Source organism: Olea europaea, unplaced genomic scaffold (assembly GCF_002742605.1).
Source record: "Olea europaea var. sylvestris unplaced genomic scaffold, O_europaea_v1 scaffold2249, whole genome shotgun sequence".
NCBI classification, from domain to species: Eukaryota; Viridiplantae; Streptophyta; class Magnoliopsida; order Lamiales; family Oleaceae; genus Olea; species Olea europaea.
This window is the reverse complement of record NW_019240538.1, coordinates 1,825-21,807: the sequence shown is the minus strand read 5'-3', so window position 1 is coordinate 21,807 and position 19,983 is coordinate 1,825. Positions and strand designations below refer to the sequence as shown.

Sequence of the window (19,983 nt, the reverse complement as noted above, 5' to 3'; positions counted from 1 at the left end):
ATATTCTCAAAAATTCAAAGTAAACACGTTTTTCAATTTTATGTTTTGATAAACAGTTTTCTAAAATGACAAAGAGAACATATTTTCAGCAATTTCAAACACATGCACTCAAAACACAAAATTCAAAATGAATTTTGTTATTAAACATGATAGGTGAAATGTCAATTTACTACTATAGAGATTACGTAATACAATTAATGTGCTGAACTCAAAAAACCTTGTTATTAAACATTTTATTCTATATACAACCATAACTATCACTCTTGCCATGCTATTTAGTAATTACGTACAAGATAACTTACGGGATCACTGACAACTAAATAATTTCTGTCAAATTGGAAGTGATACGAAATAGAATTTGACAAAGTAGTAAAAAAAACCTTGTTTTGCATTTAAGTTTTCAAAAACATGTCGGGCAAAACAAAACAAAATAAAAAATAAAAAATAAAATCGAAGTTACTTGCTTTTTAAGCAGGCCACCAATCCAGTCCAAGCTATATAAAAGTTTAGTTCTTGGGTTTAAGCTCGGACGTGAAGTGAACCATTAGGACCAATTTTGTCGGCACTCCGAGCATGCCGATTTAGTTCAAATGGCAGGTTCGAGCTCCCATTTGAATCTCATTAATTTTCATTCCATATTTCTCTTTCTATTTTCAAACACACAATTTTTTATAAAATAATATTATATGTAAATCGAAATTTTTTTTTCGACCACTCATTTTTCAAAAAAATATTATTCCACCAATTTTTATTTCTAAAAAATGGGAGCCAAATGAAGGCCGAACCTGCCAGCCATTTTCACATATTTAGAAGAATAGTAAAACTAATAATAGTTTGTCCCAAGAAACGTGTGGATAATAATGAAAGGTAGCTATAAATATAGAGTCCGTTTGAGTCATATTATAACGAGAATCAGAATGAGAAATAGAGCCGTTATGGGCCCCACACCAGAGATAGAAATTTAAAAATGATGGTTTAGAGTGTGTTTGATTGGCATGGAAAATATTACCTAGAAAAGAAAATGTTTTCCATCTTTTGTGGAAAATAAAAACCACCTCTACCCAAAGAAAATATTTTCCTTAAAAACAAGGAAAATTAGGCATATTTTCAAAAGTTGGAAAATGTTTTCCATGGAAAAAAAATAGCAATCAAACACTCCAAGTAGGAAGTTGGGTGGAAAATTGATATTTTTCATGAAAAATAAATGCAATCAAACACACTCTTAATGTCATGGATAACGGTCATATTTTTCATTTTAATAAGGTAAAAATGGGATTCAAACAGGGGCATAATTTTTAATTGAATTTATAAATTATTCATAAATGAATTGTCAAACGGAGGTCCGAGTAGATGAAATTTACCCAAGAATTGACCCACGTATTCAATGGGCTAACGGACGACAACAACCATGTCTATGTCTTGTTGTACAAAGGAAAAGGTTGACACTTTTAATCCCGCCACAACTTTCTCACAGTAGTATCTGCCCAATAAGAGCAAAGAAAATAATAAAATCCCTCCCCAAATTTTATTTTTCTGTGGAATTGATCTATTTACCCTCTTTATCCAATAATTTTTCAGCAATAGATCGATTATCCATCCTTTTAATTTAATAAATTCTTCATAATAATTTGAAGAATGATATTTTCAACCATCAGTCGTTCATTATCTCGGTCTTCGCGTTCAAGGGTAATATGTTCTTTATCTCAGTTATCTGTTTATAATGTACGTAATGAAGCATTTGCTATTGTTTATGCTGATTTTCCCTTTTCTTTTTGGTTTTGGATTATGCAGAATGTGATAAATGAGGTTAATCGCGGGAAGGCCTTGTTAACGAATTGTGACCTTTTTCGAACTCCGTATGTAAATAACTTTAATAGCATCGATCAATCTGATGGAAAGTTAGGGTTTTTGAGGGGTTATTTTGCTGCAATAGGAGTCAACAAAGGGTCATTTTCTAATAATCGTTTATCAGATTTCAATTGTACTGTAGCAAACCCCGGACTCCGTAGATATTTCTCGAATGAAGCTCCCAAGAAGAAAAGTAAGGGTCTCTCTTTTGTTTATTACATCTTCTCCCCTAGAAAAATTGGGTGCTTAAAGGTTGACATTTTTTTTGTTAGAATATGAGAACTTTTACCCCAAAGAGAAGAAGGAAATTCCGAAAGAAAAAGAGCAGAAAGCTGAGTCCAAAGGTTGGTGATTCACTTCTCGATTCGTACTTTATTCATTTGGAAAGAGGCAAAACAAAATCGATAATACTTGAATTAAATAGTTAGTGCAGAGGGTCATCTTTTTGATTAAAACATTATTGTGATGCTGAGATCGCTTTACTTTTGTGAATAGCTTCTTAAGGTCGAATGCTAGACATGTCCCAATCACATAATTTTTACTACAAATCTACAATAGACTTTAGTTTATTCTCAATTGTTATCACATCGCTGGTTAATATATTTGGTCATTTCTTATCTTTTCCGTTCTAGTAAAATATGAAAACGACTACTTTTGGACGAAAATTAAAAAGTTCAATGCTAACAATGAACCGAGGATCAAAATGCTACTTATGCGTAATGTTGACTGCACATCCACCTTGATATTCTGGTTTTCAGTGTTAAACTTTTGCGCAATTTGTCCTTTAAGAGCCCAACGACAAGTTATATAAATGAAGTATAACGTGATAATGGATGTCTTATAGAACTGACCTTTTAATCATATTTGGAAATTTCTATCGCATAGAATTTTAGTGGCAAGTGTCCGTTTGAAACACTACTCTTTGGTTCATCATGACCTCTTTGAGGGACTTCAACACTAACCTAATTTCTGTTAGTACTTAAATAATGTTCTATATAGTCCCGATTTAGTTCTGCTTAAACTAAAACCTTTATATTGTAAGGTATTTCTCTAAAGTTTCAACTTTTGATGTAACCATATTGTAATCTCGTATGGTAAAACTGTGTTATCGTTAAATAATACATACCAAGAAATCTAACCTTCAATATGTCTCATAACCTCATTTATGAATTGAACAAAAATATAGAACTTATGGCAGAGAATTGATGCGAGCTTACACCATGAAATTCTAATTCTACCACCACTCCATCTTACAATTGTGAGTACTCCACCGTGCATATCCTTAAATGAATATTTATATATCTAATAGAATATTATCTTACACCCACCATAGAACTCTTCGCTACACAGCCTATCATATGCTTCTTCTTTCCATTTTATTCCCTTTTCTCTTATTAATTAATAAAAGCCATGTGCAAACGTTAGTTTCTTTTCTTCTCCGTCATTCTCCTGAGCAGACTTGACTTCTATAATAGATTTCCATGGCATAAAGTCACATTGATTTTCTGAGACTTGCACAATCAAAATTATTGAACTAGATAGCACACATTATGGTGGTTGATTCATTCTAATGTTGGAGAGTTTCATCGAGTAAATCATGTTCAAGTCTTTCCCCAGTTATTAGACATGTTGGTGCAGCCTTCCAATTCTGTACCTATGTCTTGTTGGAAAATGGTTTGATTTACTATTTTCATTAACTAGAAAGTCTCGAATTACATGTTAATTTCGGAATGTTTCGTTTCTTACATTTGCCTGTCTACAGTTTCACTCTGGGAGTCACAATTTTATTAAGTTGCTTGATTTAGCACTTTTATACTATAAAAGTTGGAGTTTGCAAAATCACCTCTTGCAAGGTTCATTGTTATGCGTGTAGATGACCTCAAAGTGCTATGAAAGACATTGTCACTCATAATTTTGCATATATTCTCCTAATTCGATTTCTTCAATCTCAGAGGAGGCAAATACAAATGATCATAGAAATTTTCGGGAAACTTTTATGAAGAATTTGCAAAATATCTTTGCACCTATCTTGGTTATTGGGTTTATCTTGTCAGCAATTTCATCTACTCCCCATGAAGAGAAACAGGTAAACAGTGTACCTTTATGCAAATTTCTAAACAGTCTGTAGTTATGTAAAGTTCTTGGTGGACTTCCTAAGTTTCATCATTTCATATCATTGGTTGGCTGTTGAAGGAGAAATGTCTTAAGATGAATGCAACAGAAATGAGTATAGATGGATGTACAGTTATACTAGAATGGAAAGATAAGAAATGATGATATATGCTAACAGGTGAAGGTGGTAATGATTGAGGATAAATATAGTGAAGGATGACTTATGCGGTCAGGACATGTCTTATGCAAATGCAAAGAGGCTCACCTAAGGTCAGTGCTGTCTCATTAGAAGATGTTAGAAAAGGGACGGGTGGAGCAAAATTAATATGGCTTGTTGTGGATGCTAAGGATCTATTTATTTTGGATCTTTCACTAGATGTAGCAATAAAACAAATGAAGTGGCTAAAAAATTATTTATATAGGCAACTCCAAATTATTGCGATATCACTTTAAGTTGTCTCTGTCTTGTGATTTCTAAATGAAAATCTCGTCTGCTTGAGACGGGTCAAGCAATTTGTTCTCCCTTACAGGCTTGTCTACTGTCACCCTGTTGAACATGTCCAGTCATTTGGTTAGTATTTGCCACATCGGAGATTTTTCCCACTGTCTTGTTGATCTATGCATTAAGTTAATAACCTGTAACGTTCTGATTTCTATGGCTGCTGTTCTCAATATCCTTCATTATCACTTTCATTTTCCTTATTCGAATAATCAGATCTAGGCTACAGGTACTTAGTTTGCTGTTCTTCATCAATGTTTATTTGGACAATTGTTTTAGTGTGTCTTTTCTTTTTCTTGGTTCCTTTAGCCAATACCTATTGCTCATATTGATTTGTTAAGCCTTTGAGTCCCACTGCCCAACCACTGAGGGATGTTGGAAGAATGAGACATACAACCTTCTCCACTTGCAGTGAGGCTGAAGCTTTGAGAAATACCCTAGTGAATTTCAAACACCCACTGTATTTATGCCTTCCTGAATTCCGACAGTAGAAAGAACACAAATCTAAATTGTGTTTGTTATATAATGGTAAGGTCAAGACTTTAAAAAGACGAATAGGTAAGACTCTATGTAGTGAAAGTGGATGAAGCTGGCTTTCTGAATTTGCGTTTCTTTCAATTACTTCTATGTGGAACCATTCCTGAAACAAATCTCTTGCTGAATAGACCTTTCACTTCCCAAGAGAGTATTAAAAAAAAAATAAAAAAAAAATGCATAGATTGACATCATCTCATAAAGCATGCTCGAAGAATTAATATTTCAAAATTACTTTAAAGAAATGCTCAAGTCGTAACACTAATTACTTGAATGAATACTGTAGTTACCTAAATTTTGTAACTTAATGGGTTCAGGGAGCTTAGCTCTTACTAGAATTGAGAAATCATATTATTATACCTAATTGCTCTTGTCAAACATTGCACTTTGGCAGCCTCCATTACAAAAACTCATTACCATTTTATTTTTCTCTGCAGGCTTTAAGCTGCTTATTAGTTTACGTGAATTCTTTGAACTTTTTAACTGTTTGATCACTTGATTTTTGTTTTGGTGGGCTAGTTTAACATTATCTTATTCGTAATTTTACTGTCTGCTTAGTATAGATATGAGAAGGAAAAGGAAGATAGATATTCCTATGATAAGAATACATTAGTTGCACTGGAAGCATTTGAATACTGATGGTCAGAAGTCTTTTGAGGACCTGGCTTATATCAGCCATTTGTTAAGGAAGCTCAATATCGATGTTCCATACAAATGTTAATTTTTCAGTTTGTAACTAATATTATGGTACATCTGTGATGTCTTTGGTTAATTGCAATTGAGTTTTGTAAACATGTCCTCTTAACTTGATTTTTGTCCTTTTATGGTGACGGATGAATATCACCTCTGCAGATAAATTTTCAAGAGTTCAAGAACAAGCTTCTCGAACCAGGTTTAGTAGATCATATTGTGGTTTCTAATAAATCAGTTGCCAAAGTATACGTAAGAAGCTCACCGCAAAACCAAACTAGCCATGATGCTGCTGAAATCTCAGATATTGAAGGGCCAATTAGTCGTACCACTTCTAGAGGGAACACAAGCCAGTATCAATATTATTTTAATATTGGAAGTGTTGATTCTTTTGAAGAAAAATTAGAGGAAGCCCAGGAAGCAGTGGGGATAGATTCCCATGATTATGTTCCCGTTACATATGTTTCTGAAATGGTTTGGTTCCAAGAATTGATGAGATTTGCCCCCACAATACTGTTGTTGGGATCCCTTTTCTACATGGGACGGAGAATGCAAGGTGGACTAGGTGTTGGAGGTACAGGTGGAAAGGGTGGACGTGGTATATTTAACATTGGAAAAGCGCCTGTTACAAAGGTGGATAAGAATTCAAAAAACAAGGTTAGTCTTTCGCATTGTTTTGGCATTAAGATTGATGCCACTGATTTTCTTTGGAATTTCTTAATACTAGTCCTAGACCTCCAGACCGACCACGTTGGAATAAATATCTTCAAATATTTTCTTGGCCTTCTCTTTTGTCTAGATCTATTTCAAAGATGTTGCTGGCTGTGATGAAGCAAAGCAGGAAATCATGGAGTTTGTTCACTTCTTAAAGAATCCTAAGAAATATGAGGAGCTGGGAGCGAAAATTCCAAAAGGTGCTCTTTTGGTGGGCCCTCCAGGAACGGGTAAAACTCTTCTGGCAAAAGCAACAGCTGGTGAATCTGGTGTTCCTTTTCTGTCTATATCTGGTTCTGATTTCTTGGAGATGTTTGTTGGTGTTGGCCCTTCGAGAGTTAGAAACTTGTTTCAGGAGGCTAGGCAGTGTTCACCTAGCATCATATTCATTGATGAGATTGATGCAATTGGTCGAGCCAGGGGACGTGGGGGTTTTTCTGGTTCTAATGATGAGCGGGAAAGTACTCTTAACCAGTTGCTTGTAGAAATGGATGGATTTGGAACCACATCCGGAGTAGTTGTTCTTGCTGGCACAAATAGACCTGATATTTTAGACAATGCCTTATTAAGACCTGGACGATTTGACCGTCAGATTAGCATAGATAAACCTGATATCAAAGGGCGTGATCAGATATTTAGGATCTATTTGAAGAAGATCAAACTTGATCATGAACCGTCATATTATTCTCAGAGACTTGCAGCCCTCACCCCTGGATTTGCTGGGGCAGATATTGCAAATGTTTGTAATGAAGCTGCTTTAATTGCTGCTAGGGGTGAGGAAACACAGGTGAAAATGGAACACTTTGATGCAGCTATAGACAGGATTATTGGTGGTCTTGAGAAGAAAAACAAGGTAATTCGTTCCTGAATTGCCTACTTCGGGCATTGGATAAAATGCTCCTGCATTTACTTGGCTTCTTTCCAGGCAAATGATTAGTTAAAAAAAAAAAAAATATTGCAAAATGCTTCTTTGATGAAGTTCAAAGCTATATTTAATGGGTGTAATTTCCAAGTTTTCATTTGCTAGCCTAAATCGTTAGATGACCCAAAAACAATCTAGATGAAGAGTTTCTGATTATAGTTTCACACTATTAGGAAGTGTTAGAACTAAGTAGATAAATTTAGAAGTCAGCAAGCTCCATTATCCTCTGTCTATTAAATGTCATTTCCTATCCATTACCCAGTGTCATTCGCTGATGACAGATGGAGCCTCTGTTATGGTGATGTTATTTTTCTGTAAAAAAACTTTTACTAATTACATGTGGAAAGTTCTAAACTTCCTTGAAGTCTTTTAAATTAGATGACAAGTGTACTTTTAGAATATAAACTTAAGTGAGGTGATTCTAAATAAAAACAGCTAGGTTATTTCCAATTTCTGTCTACAACTTAGTCCTTCAAACAAATCTTGCTAGAATATCTACGAACGCACAGGTTATGTGCGAACTTGAATATCTTACAGACTGTTTCCCTTAACTTTTCTATTCTTGTTTCTTTTTGCTTTGCCATTTTAAAGGGAGTTGTTTTCCTGATTTTAGTTGCAATATATATTTGTGCAAGCATACGTATGGAAACATATAAAATTTCTCCTTATACATGTGACTAGGTTATACTGTGAACTTGAAATGTTTTCTGTCATCTTACATTGACCCATGTTGTTCAAATTACCATATTTTCTAAACAGGTAATAAGCAAACTTGAACGCCGAACTGTAGCCTACCATGAATCAGGTCATGCTGTTGCAGGGTGGTTCTTAGAGCACGCAGAACCCTTGCTGAAGGTGACCATCGTTCCTCGTGGCACTGCAGCACTTGGCTTTGCGCAGTATGTCCCTAATGAGAACCTTCTCATGACTAAGGAGCAACTTTTGGATATGACATGCATGACCCTTGGTGGACGTGCTGCAGAACAGGTCACTGCATTATTTTCTTGATTTTGTCATAGTTCTTATTGAGAAAATGATAGAGATGTATCAAGGTGGTTAATTACATATAATTCTGTGGCCTCGAAATATTTTTCTTGTTTTCTACTCTCTTTCTTCTCTATAAAAACTGACTTTTTTTATTTAATTCTTATTTGTAGTTCATTTAGTGTTAAACAAATTGAACTCAATGCAGTTACGAGTAAACATCTTTGTTACGACAATTATGACCATTCACTTATGAGGTCAATTTTTCTTTGAGGTTCAGGTTTTATTAGGAAAGATTTCAACTGGAGCCCAGAATGACTTGGAGAAAGTGACAAAAATAACATACGCTCAAGTTGCAGTGTACGGTTTTAGTGAGAAGGTGGGTCTGCTGTCTTATCCTCAGAGGGAGGATGGGCTTGAAATGAGCAAACCTTACAGCAGCAAGACAGCAAATCTTATTGACACTGAAGTACGCGAATGGGTTACCAAGGCATATAAACGCACAGTGCAATTGATAGAAGAACGCAAAGAGCAAGTGGCTCAGATTGCTGAGTTGTTGCTGAAAAAGGAAACTCTCCACCAAGATGACTTGGTCCAAGTACTCGGTGAACGGCCTTTTAAATCAGATGAGATGACAAATTATGATAGATATAAGCAAGGATTTCAAGAGGAAGTGGAAAAAAGTGCAGACAGTGTGGAGGAGATGACAACAGAAGATGACGGACCTTCACCTCTTGTGCCCGAGGCAGTTCCCATGTAATATATTCTGTTTCGAATGGAAAGCATGACGTGTTTTCCTCTAGCTGAGGGCTGTACAATCTGTTATATCAATGGTTCGCTATATAGCATTATTCAAAATTGTGTCACTTAAGAGATGCGTCTGTCATGTGCAAGTTTCGTAAGCTTGGGGATGTAAATGTTCTTTCTCAAAAGTTTGAGACCAATGTGCAACGGTGAACAAAACTTGAAGAGTTTTGCTGTTAACTTCCTTGACATTTCAGTTACTTCTCTTTTTTTTTTTTTTTTTTAAGAGACACACACAGTTCAATGTTGCTTTCTTTTACCAATTTTTGCACTAGCTTAACTTTAGAGAAAAAGAAAAGGGGGTTCCCCAACCTATTGGTCTTGTCTCAACTTGGTCTGTAACACAATTTTCATGGCACTGCCGTCCCGAATCCATCAGTAATCGAACTCTAACAAATTTAATTGAGTAGTCATATTTAAACGAATACGAATAAAGCAAAAATGTCAAAGCTATTCAGTAAAGTGCAAATACTTGAAAATATTATTTTAAAAAAAATAAAAAAAATCTAACCATGAGAATGCTCAAGATTTTTTACTTGATAAACCGTAAGCATCCACTCTTCAAATCTTAATCCTTGTCTCCTGCAAAACCTTGACACCAAACAGCAGCGGACTGTGTGATATATTGTAGAAAGGGAGAAACATGGGTGTACTATGATCATATTAACTGCCAATTAATCACAAGCACCAATAGAACTTTCTTCTTCAATCATTCTTATACAGGCAACATGAGAGAGCATATGTTACGAGTCCTTTCCAGCGTCCAATTTCTATCCCCATCTAGCAGAAAATCATCCTTGTAACTTGTCCTCAACTTCGCCTTAACATCTTTCACAATATCCTGGTTTAGTGGGAGCTGCCATTTCTTTTATGTTTCAGGTCGTACTATCCTTTCGGGTACTACACATGCTATGGCATTCAGTACATACTTCCCGAGTTCTTCTCTAATACAACAATTTTTCTTGATCTTCACGGGAAATTGTCCAGTACAGCATATCGAAAAGTAAAGAGTAATGGTATATTATCTTCCTAATCTTGTTGAACGAGGCATTGTATGTCCCATTAACAATTCCGTGGACGAAAAGACTGAGATTTATCGTACCCTTGGGCTGTCAAGTCCAGCTGATTCATTGGGCAGACGTCTTAGTGACACGGGCCAACTCTCCAATTCTCACATCGAGACAATCTTTTGCACCCATGGGCAGTAATCGAATGGATCCGATAATTTTCATAACAAAGCTAGACATGACATGTATATTTCGCCCACAAAACTCACTAGCGTGTAAACGCCTAGACGCATCTCTGTGCTGCACTTGGTGACAAAGCACTTGCCTATTCACATTACACATCTAGCTTGCCTGCATGCTCATGCGTAACATACGATATACTCGCTGGAAAGGAGCTCAGGGTCAATCACGTGCCCCCCACATTGCAATCCTTATTCTCGTCACTTTCTACAGGCATTTTAGCTTAATGCTTGCTGTCATGCCCTTCATGGCTTCATCAGTGCCTAACCCAAGTAGATCTGTTAATCCACGACTATTAAGAAGTGTTTGCATAGCATACTCGTTCCCATATATCAACATCTTACAATGTTCACCCAACTATGTGGCTTCGTCCCAGGATCGCATTTCTAGACAACGGATCCCGTGGCAAGGCTAGAACCCTTAGCTAATGCACACAAGTTATCAAACAAGGCCCTTAAGAGTTCTTTCCTCAATATCTCATTCGTCCCTAGAGTTTTTATTGAATCCTTATCCTAGCCACCGAAGTAGATTAATTTTCTATTGATAACCTCAAGAACCCTCTTGATGCTCAATGAAGGCCACAAAATCCTAATGCTGCTAGATGGTTCCCGACCCAATACGAGTATATCCATCCTTAGATGCCTAAAGTAGGTCCTTAGTTGTCTATGTGGGCCCTAAAGATTGCTCTTTTAGTGCGTAAGGATGCTTGCAGGTTGCCCTTCAATGGGGGCAGAAGCACGAGGAAGGTTGGTTGGCTGCTCACCAAGCATGCCTCCTTATAATAGATTAAGCAAGAATAACCAAATGGTACTTATAGAAGTCTATTAATCGAGGAATCATGATTTTGGTATATTGACATGATGCATATAGGCTATGTTGACCCCAAAAAGTGTGCCAACAGATGTCGGTCCCACCCTCGCTTGCGTGGGCGAATGTCCAACACGCTAAGACACGTGGACGGTCTAAAACGAGATGTTCAAAGGGCGTGGGAGTAGCCCAACAACGCGGGACGGTGACGTTCGGAATCCGACGAGTTGTTCGTAATCCGATTGTACAATAATTACCAACCGGTGTTCATAAATGTATATGTAAATGTGTATAAACTTGATTTGTGTATTGCAAGTGAACTGAGAGAGTTGAGTAAAGGTAGTTCTTTGTATTGATTCTTGCATTAGTCTTTTGATATCACACAAGGAAGTATTTATAGTAGTACATATGAAATGGGAGCCCTTGGATGAAGTGGCACGTGGCCTCATCTCTTTAGTTTAAACATCTTTTCTTAGGTATGGGGCTTGACTTGCTAGCTTACGGCGCATTTATTGCTTGTGCAGGGCCTCCATGCTAGTGACAAGACTTAACCTTCATTCTTATGACAAACGTTCCATCAATCATTCGAATAAGATCTGTGCAGGCGATCTTTTGGGAGAAGTGACCATGGAGGAGGTTTCTTTGTGGTTCAGAGGCTCGCGCATCAGCTTCGGGGCTTCGGCCATTTGTCATGATACTTCCACTTGAGGGCCTCAGTTGCTCTCAACAGGTTCCTACAGCCTGGCTTCGGTTAGTAGGCCTAGGACAAAAGGGAGCCTCGGCAGATGGACTTTAGCTCGACGCAGTTCGGATAGCCCCACCTCGACATTGTGTGCCACCTCAGCAAGAATGCCACGTGGATCGCCATGATTGGCCCATCGTCCAGGTAGGTTGGCCAGGTGTGACAACACGCAACAGGCTACATTCTAAACAACGAGTTAGATCACACTCAAAATTATGTCTAAAATTAGAAAAGATGGTGCTATGTTTTTAAGCATTTCATTTGGAAGAATGCTATCTACAATATCATTTTTATTTAGTCTATGCTTACCTTCTCACTCTGTATTGGGTTGTACGGTTAGCCTAAAAATATGAATTTAAAAAAATACACACACTAACCACTTTAATACTATCCACATAATATCTACTCTAATTTTATACTTAATTCTTTATACAGCCTGTTACCAAAGACAACATCTATGAACTATAATGTGGCGTATGCAATGCATGCATATTTACAAGAAGGGGCGCAAGTCTTACACCATTATGCTATGATGCTAAAGAAGGATCGTTTCTTATTTTGCGCCAAAGCAATTTATAAATCCGTGGCTAAAACAAGGTGAAATCAAAGGGCATTACTTAAATGCTACTACGGGTACATGCGAAGAAATAATCAAAAGAGTTGTATTTGCTAAGTCATAATGGGGAGGGCCAAAGACTTCGCTCAAATGAAACGGGGGGCAGCTTTCTCATCAATAAAATGAAAGGCTGCTTCTATTCGTAGGAACAAAGAGAAGCAAATTTATTCTATACCCAATAAGTACCAATACGCAATGGATGGTTGATACCATTTTCTATCAGTAATACATGATCATGTAATCATAGATTGATAGGATTTACACATAAACTAGCTACATAGTTGAGTTGGATGACGTGTCTCCCGAGTCCAGATCGAATAAAACAAATTGAAGGTTTTCAAAAATAAATAAATGATTAGAGTTCATGCTTCAAAATTTACAAGCAAATGAACTTCTCAACCAATATAAAGAAACACATAAATCTAGTAAAGGAACTTGACATCAAGAAAATGCCAGTCTCCTTGAAAAAATTTCTACCAGCAAAACACTTTACTCTGTCAACAATCTAAAAAATGCCATCCCTCCTCACAGGAAACAAATCACTGCAAGTCGAAACTACTACATAAACTACTGTACTTCTATTACACGACAATTTTTTTTAAATAATAATTATCTTTAATCACAAAAAAATAATCAGAATATCGCGCTCTAAGATCGCTTAGTGTTCCTTCTACGGTGATATGCTGCCAGTTTTCTACAGTGAATCGTTCAGAGAAGAAGGCAAGTCTCGGATTGAGATTTGAGCTGTTGCTTGACTTGCTGTTGGGACCAGAAAGCATGGGCTGTCAAGACTCTATCGAGGAGTTCCTGAGGCACAGGCTCTCCTCGTCTTTGCTGAGGGGAGATTCTTGCTGTGTGCTCCAATGTTTTCCACTTGTCCTGAAAAAGAGTTGTGTACGACGAATGAGGATAAGGAAAAACTTGTGCTGCTGCTTTCATTCCAACCAAGACCCCTTAAAGGTTCTAACACATAATAGTCAGCAAACAATTAAACCACCGATTTTTATTGAAGACGAAACCAAATTTAATGGAAGAAAACATGGAAAGAGTGACTTGAGTTTCAAAATCTCTAATTTAGGCCTCTAAATAATGAGAAGGTTGCAATTTATATGTTAGAAGAGTGGAAACATTTTCTTACCTTCAAATCCACATAAGTTCTATGTTTTGCATTATCAAAAGCTCTCAGCTTAACATCACGCCATCTGCAGAACAAAAGTAAGTGAAGAAGAAACTATGGATACCAAAAGAAAAGAATGAAAAATTGCCAGAGAATATAACTTGTGGATATAGGATCAAGACAGGAATCTTGAAGCATACAACTTTTATCTGAACTCTCAGGAAGTAGTTTGTTTGTAGAAAAATAATCATAATTTTTTTTTCCCATAATTCTATAGTTAGGTCATCACACATGCATGTGCATAGCTTTTTGCACAACTCCACACTAAGGTTTGACCACATACCTTCCTGTACCAAGCTTCTCAACTGCCTGAACCAGTGCTTCCACTTCAGAAACAGTGAACGGTCTACGGATTCGGCGCTGCGCTGACTCAGATTGCTTAGACTTCCTCATGGGAACCATAGCCAGTGCCTCCGCTTTCATGGGGCGGACAGAAACCAGTGCTTTTGAGTCTGTTGTAGTTTTTTCCAAAGACATATTGGGAGGGAAAGGAGCTGAATCACGATCACTTTCAAAGAAATTGCATAAATTAGTTCCTCTAGGATTTGACTGAGTATCCAAATTACAGTGCGGATGAGAAATTTGACCCACATTGGGCATTGGAGGATACCTGGAGGAAAAGCATAATAAACTATCAGCAGCAAGACAAGACTGACGTGGCTATATTGATACCCCAGGAGAACATCATCATCCATTGGACAGCATAAGAAACAGTTGTGAAAATATGTAGTTAAAACATTTGTCAGACCAGAAAGAAGCAGAATGCATGTCTCCAACTTTAGCATATGAAAAATCAAACAATTATTTGACCAGCCAAGTAAAGTAAATGCTTGTGTGCGACAACGATAATACCTTGCTAGTGGTTGGGGAGTATCACAAGGAAGTTCAAAACTACAATCTTCTAGACACAAGGGAGATTGAGTAGGGGTGGGCTCGAGGGTAAAGCCCAGAGAATCCAACTTCTTGTTATCATGAGAAATCCCAGTCTGCAACAATGTTTTGTTATCGTCTCTAATCTTCTTTCCCTGAAGAAGTACACCAACATGTAGTCCACCACCAAGTATTGCTGTCACTGCTTCCATAACTGTCCTCTGCATCAAAGCAAGTAATAATGTGTTATATTACTGAAACTGTTTGAATGTGAACTATATTAGTTGTGATGAAAAGAACTGATTGTAGAGGTAAGAGATTCAGAACGTCAAGTTGATCTCACAGACTTCCATGCAAAACCTCCTTATTTGCACATCACTTCTACGTCCTATTTGACCCATATTTTTCCAAAAAAATACATTCTTAAATAGTGATTTTACATCATTTCAACCACACATTCTTCAATAAAATAATATTATACGCAACTCCAAAACTTTTCCTTATTTTTTAATTTCACATTTCCCATCAATACACTATTCACAAATGCATTCTCATGGAAATACTGTGGCTCCTAAAACAGGGTTTGATAGAAAGTACGACATGCCATATCATCAATCCAGAGAATCATTACTTAATAATTGCACAGTAATATTTCTCCAAACTAGTAAGTTGGAATTGAAAAGCTAAAATTTCTATAGAACACCCTGAACTGATATTCAAATACCTTAAGAGAACCAATGGTTGCAGATTCTGGAACCTCAATAAATAGCTCTGGAACCCTAAAAGACTTGATCTTGAGCTTCACTGAGTTAACGAAAAATATCTCGAAATGAGAACCTCGTTGAATGTCTGACATTTTTCGAGTCATAAAGAGTAAAAATGATTTACTCCATGAATTGCTCTCTTACCATGGGAATTCCTGGACTGGAAGGATGCACGTTCACCACGTAAAGAAGTTGGAGCCATTGGCACTGCATTTGGTGTCAGATTAACTAAGCTGAAGTCAATCATCTCGGAGAAAAATTCAAGAACATACACTTATTGATTGTACAAGTGTGTAGTGCATGCTGATGAGAAATAACCTGTGGTTAGAGATGGACCAGAACCAAGTGCACCACCGCCATAGCCATACTCAGGCACACTACTTATTCCATCGCTGCTAATTCCTTCATCAGAATTAGACACAGAGCTGCAGTCAAAAAACTTCCTTTTTTTGAAAGGATAATCTCTTTGAGATCTCTTGCGCTTGTAACTGTTATTCCTATTGAGGTAATTGCGTCTTTCTGCATCTGAATACATGATAAAATCAAAATGATTATGCCATACAGATTGCTTGACCATATCTATCACTCAAAAAGTGACCATATAAACTAATATAATCAATAACAACTCACGAGGATCATAAGGATCCTTATCCTTCGAATTTGGAGTTGGTTTCCAATATTTAGATGGCAACAACTTCCTAGTTCTGCAATCTCCAACATGTGGTGGAGGCCTAAAGGCCTTATTCGTGGTGCTTGGTTTTGTGCACCCAGAATAATTTTCGTCATCATCTTTAGTAACTAACTTTACACCATCCTGCTTAACAGGGAATGATCCACAAAGAATTTGGTCTCTGCAAAAGGGAAACTTTTGACAATCAGGTGAACTAACTAAAGTAGAAGGTTTTCTGTCCCAAGTGTCTGAACGACCCACATTGCAAGTATCAGCCAGATTATTAATTGCCAAATTCCTATTATTCGGGGTCTCAATTTTTATCTGTTTCTTAGTTTCACCCTCTGATCTACAAATAGAAGACTCCACATCTACTGGATGAGGAAAAATTCCAAGTCGAAGCTTGCAATCATTATTGAACATTGGCTCTGCAGAACCAAACTTTTCTGAGCTCTCGGAAGTTATTACAGACGCAGGCCTTGAACATGCATCGTTCTGGCCACGTGCAAGTTTATGTGCATGAAAATTTGAATTAGGAGCTTGTGAAACAATCTCAGTAAATAGAAAATTTCTTTCACAGCTATCTTGTTCAAAAGATTTTTCTTCCAAAGGCTTATTTTCATCATTTTTTCCTTTCCTGTCAGAACTTTCCACAACTTCAGTTTGCTCCTTATCAGAAGATGTATCCACAGATTTTGGAGAAAATCTCCCCTCCAGCAATAACTTGCCAGCTACAGTAGCCAATAAGTCAAATGCACACATCTTCTGGACATAATCTTTCCTCCTAAATTCACACCTCCTCTGAAACAAATGACAATGAAACAAGCGTCAATAGAGTAAGTTCTTCAGAACCACAGGTCAAAATAAATAAATAAATAAAAATAAAAATAATAATAATGGAATTCCATTAGCCATTAGGTCTGGGATTACCCTTGCGGATCTGGCAGCGCGTGGTGTGGGAGGCACCTGATAGCCATTAAATCCATAATCTAACCTCTTAAGCAGCACCATATTTCAGAAACCATACCAAAAAATTTCATAAAGTAGGAATCTTTGATGTTCTCTAATCTAGTTTACAATCTAAATTCAGTATCAAGGTTCATCCAAAAGTCTCCTATGACAGAAGACTCAAGTACAGCCAATCCTGCAAATGAGCAAACATCAGCAATGTAGGTAGCTGAAAACAATATATGAAGTTAGGGTTGTTCTATTTAACGATATCAAACTGGGCAAAATGGTAACTACGGAGTAACATGATGGATGCCATGTAGTTGAAACCATTATGATTTATCTTGTACCGTAGTTTAACCGATTGGACAACATGCAACAATTAGGTAAGCCAAGTAATCACAAAGAGAAACATAAGCGACAATCACAATCTAGCGTAGATATAACGATTAAATGGAATCATAAATTAAACTTACGGCAATCAAGAATCCGCAGTCATTACCTATACCAATATCAATATAACTCCAGCATGTAACGCAAAATTTATTTTAGTTGATAAATGATCCATCATTAATAATCATAAAGTTCCAACTCAATGCCAGGAGATAGCTTCATTGTAAGTTATCCAGAATTTATAAAGAAACCAAAATGTCTTAAATGGACAATGTAACCATAAAATCCGATTCACTGCATACCTATCAATATTTCCATGAAGACTTCTCAGATGACAAATTGCCATGAGATCCAAGATCACATGCTAATATTCTAATATTTCAGCAATAAAAAATTTATTTCCAATTTTCCCTAACTTGATATATGCTTACTATCTACATGACCAAAGATATATCAGATCAATGAGATCGCTGATCCAAATAAAGTCAATACATCTATGTGGAAGAATATAACAAAAACATAAACTCTTCAAAGAAGAGTGTACATAGACACTAAATTAACAAAAATTCAAATGATGATCAATTTCAAACAATTCCAAATACGTTAAATCTTTCCATTAAAGGGAAAGCAAACGACTGAATTAACGAGGGAAACAAAGAGTTAAAACCCCTCAATAAACCCTGATAGAAGGGATCTCTAAGCCGTATAAAGAGGGACATTTTTTCATGCATCTATGGATTTAAAAATAAATAAATAAAAATTAAATGCATGAAGATGATATGAAAACATAGAGACACAGATCAACACAAAACCGTCTCAAAAAATTCAAAAAATGGAGAAATAACTTAAACGAATGGATCTTGATCATCTTTCAGATTTTAAAGAACTAATAATTTGGAGCCCATACTTTTTCCGGAAAAAGAAGTTTGCATGATCGACCATAAAATTTAAAATGGATGAACTGGTTTGTAATTCTAAATCAAATGAACTAAAAACCAAGAAAAGTAAGAAAATGCCTGCTTGGTTGTAGAAAAACCTTAAGAAGATAAGAAAAAAATCCCTGCAGCAAACAAAAATAGACAAAAAATCCCAAAAATGAAACTTTACCAGGAAAAAATTTGATCAACTCACCTTTGAGGAAGGGGTTTATGTTCCATTTCATCCAAAATCCACAAAATTTCACACCAAGTAAACAAGTTCCTGTAGAATTCACCTTGAATTGGAACCAAGGATCAGAGAATTTTTCAAAAAACAAATTTCAAAGTAGAATCTGAATATTCCATTTTCACCACAGGAAAATCTTCAAGCCATTTATCTCCATTTAACAAATTTTATTTTTTTTTCTTTTATCTAAAAAAATGGCCAAAACCCTGTGAAAACCACCCCCTACCATTGCTTAAACCCCAACTCTTATAGCATTGACCCCTGTAACCGGACCAATCGGGAGAAGCCAAACTAGGGACCGTCTATACAAGGTTGCGGAAAGGAACTGCCATGAGACCTATTCTTTTGCGGATATGGGATAGCTCCACGTGGCGAGAGATTGGAATCCTGTGGGTAAAATTCATTTACACCCTCGAGAAAAACGTTGGGTCAATAAGCGAGGGAATTTTCATTAAACTACGTGTTTTTTGAATTTGACGTAATTATTTGTGGGAAAGATTTGTTTGAAATTTTATTTCCCATTTTTAGGGTATGCGTTTTTAGTACCACGAAAAGTCCTATTTGTGAGGAGATATGTATAAATGTGTCAATTTACTTATTAACCCCTAAATCTCATATCTAACCAATCATATTTATGGTTCAACTACGACATAGCATCAACTTTAGAGCTAAACCCTTTTTCCTTTGAGGGTGTTTGCGCCACATTATTCTGGTAATAATACGTTTTTAAATAGTGTATTGATGAGAAATGTGTGATTAAAAATAAGAAAATATTTTTGGTCTGCGTGTAATATTATTTTATTGAAAAATGTGTAATTGAAATGATGTGAAATCATTGTTTTAGAATGTATTTTTTTGAAATAATATGGCTCAAACAAGCCCTTTACAAAAAAAAAAAAAAAAGCACACTCGCCACGTTTTGCATATTGAATGGACGACATTTAGTCCCTGTTTGTTTCCCATTATTTGCACATTAAAATGTAAAATATAACCATTATCCATCACATCAAACCATCATATTTGACTTTTTATCTCTTGTTTGGGGCCCGTAACAACTATATTTTTTATTTTCATTTTTACATTAATGTGTACCAAATAAGGCCTTAATAAAATCAAATTAAAATATTTTTCTGTATCTTATACAGTTATTCATTATTTTCGTATAATTTGGTGCATTAAATGCTGATTATTTATACGAGTAAAGATGGGAATATCCCTATGGGACAAATGAATAACAACTAGTATAGTTACAACTTATAAGCATGTGCGTGTAGATCTAGTTCCATTACTTTATTATTTTTTTTCCCATAAGTTGGCAAAGATCCATCTCCCACCTCCAACTAGATCCAAATCACAAATCAAACAAGGTGCAAGGGTATTTTTGTCATCAAACATTTACATATAGCTCTATTAAGCTTGAAATTTTAAAAAATATTTTTTCTCAAATTCATTTTTAATATCATATTTTATTGCGTTCA

At 36.1% G+C, this 19,983-nt stretch overlaps 2 protein-coding genes across 5 annotated transcripts; one reads left to right on the top strand and one right to left on the bottom strand.

The window, feature by feature from the left end:
* The first annotated feature begins 1,444 nt into the window (after positions 1 to 1,444).
* On the top strand, positions 1,445 to 9,307 carry LOC111381077 (ATP-dependent zinc metalloprotease FTSH 8, mitochondrial-like). Of its 2 annotated transcripts, XM_023004795.1 has the most exons (8): positions 1,445 to 1,686; positions 1,792 to 2,041; positions 2,121 to 2,192; positions 3,801 to 3,934; positions 5,846 to 6,340; positions 6,483 to 7,250; positions 8,079 to 8,306; positions 8,584 to 9,307. In XM_023004795.1, exons 1-8 carry the CDS (start codon positions 1,636 to 1,638, stop codon positions 9,061 to 9,063), a joined length of 2,478 nt encoding a protein of 825 aa, XP_022860563.1. In that variant the 5' UTR covers positions 1,445 to 1,635; the 3' UTR covers positions 9,064 to 9,307. The 2 variants fall into 2 exon arrangements, with proteins under 2 accessions (XP_022860563.1, XP_022860564.1); XM_023004796.1 differs by lacking the exons at positions 1,445 to 1,686; positions 3,801 to 3,934.
* A 3,530-nt stretch (positions 9,308 to 12,837) lies between these two features.
* LOC111381072 (telomere repeat-binding protein 2-like) lies at positions 12,838 to 18,933 on the bottom strand. 3 transcript variants are annotated; one of them, XR_002700271.1, is made up of 10 exons: positions 18,473 to 18,933; positions 16,931 to 17,144; positions 15,961 to 16,801; positions 15,649 to 15,855; positions 15,475 to 15,537; positions 15,291 to 15,370; positions 14,549 to 14,787; positions 13,980 to 14,356; positions 13,658 to 13,721; positions 12,838 to 13,398 (listed from the first exon to the last, which is right to left on the bottom strand). XR_002700271.1 is itself a non-coding variant. In XM_023004786.1 (10 exons), exons 2-10 carry the CDS (start codon positions 17,009 to 17,011, stop codon positions 13,228 to 13,230), a joined length of 2,073 nt encoding a protein of 690 aa, XP_022860554.1. In that variant the 5' UTR covers positions 17,012 to 17,144; positions 18,473 to 18,933; the 3' UTR covers positions 12,838 to 13,227. The 3 variants fall into 3 exon arrangements, 2 of the variants coding, with proteins under 2 accessions (XP_022860554.1, XP_022860555.1); XM_023004786.1 differs by having other exon boundaries at positions 13,980 to 14,306; XM_023004787.1 differs by having other exon boundaries at positions 13,980 to 14,204.
* Positions 18,934 to 19,983: the final 1,050 nt, after the last annotated feature.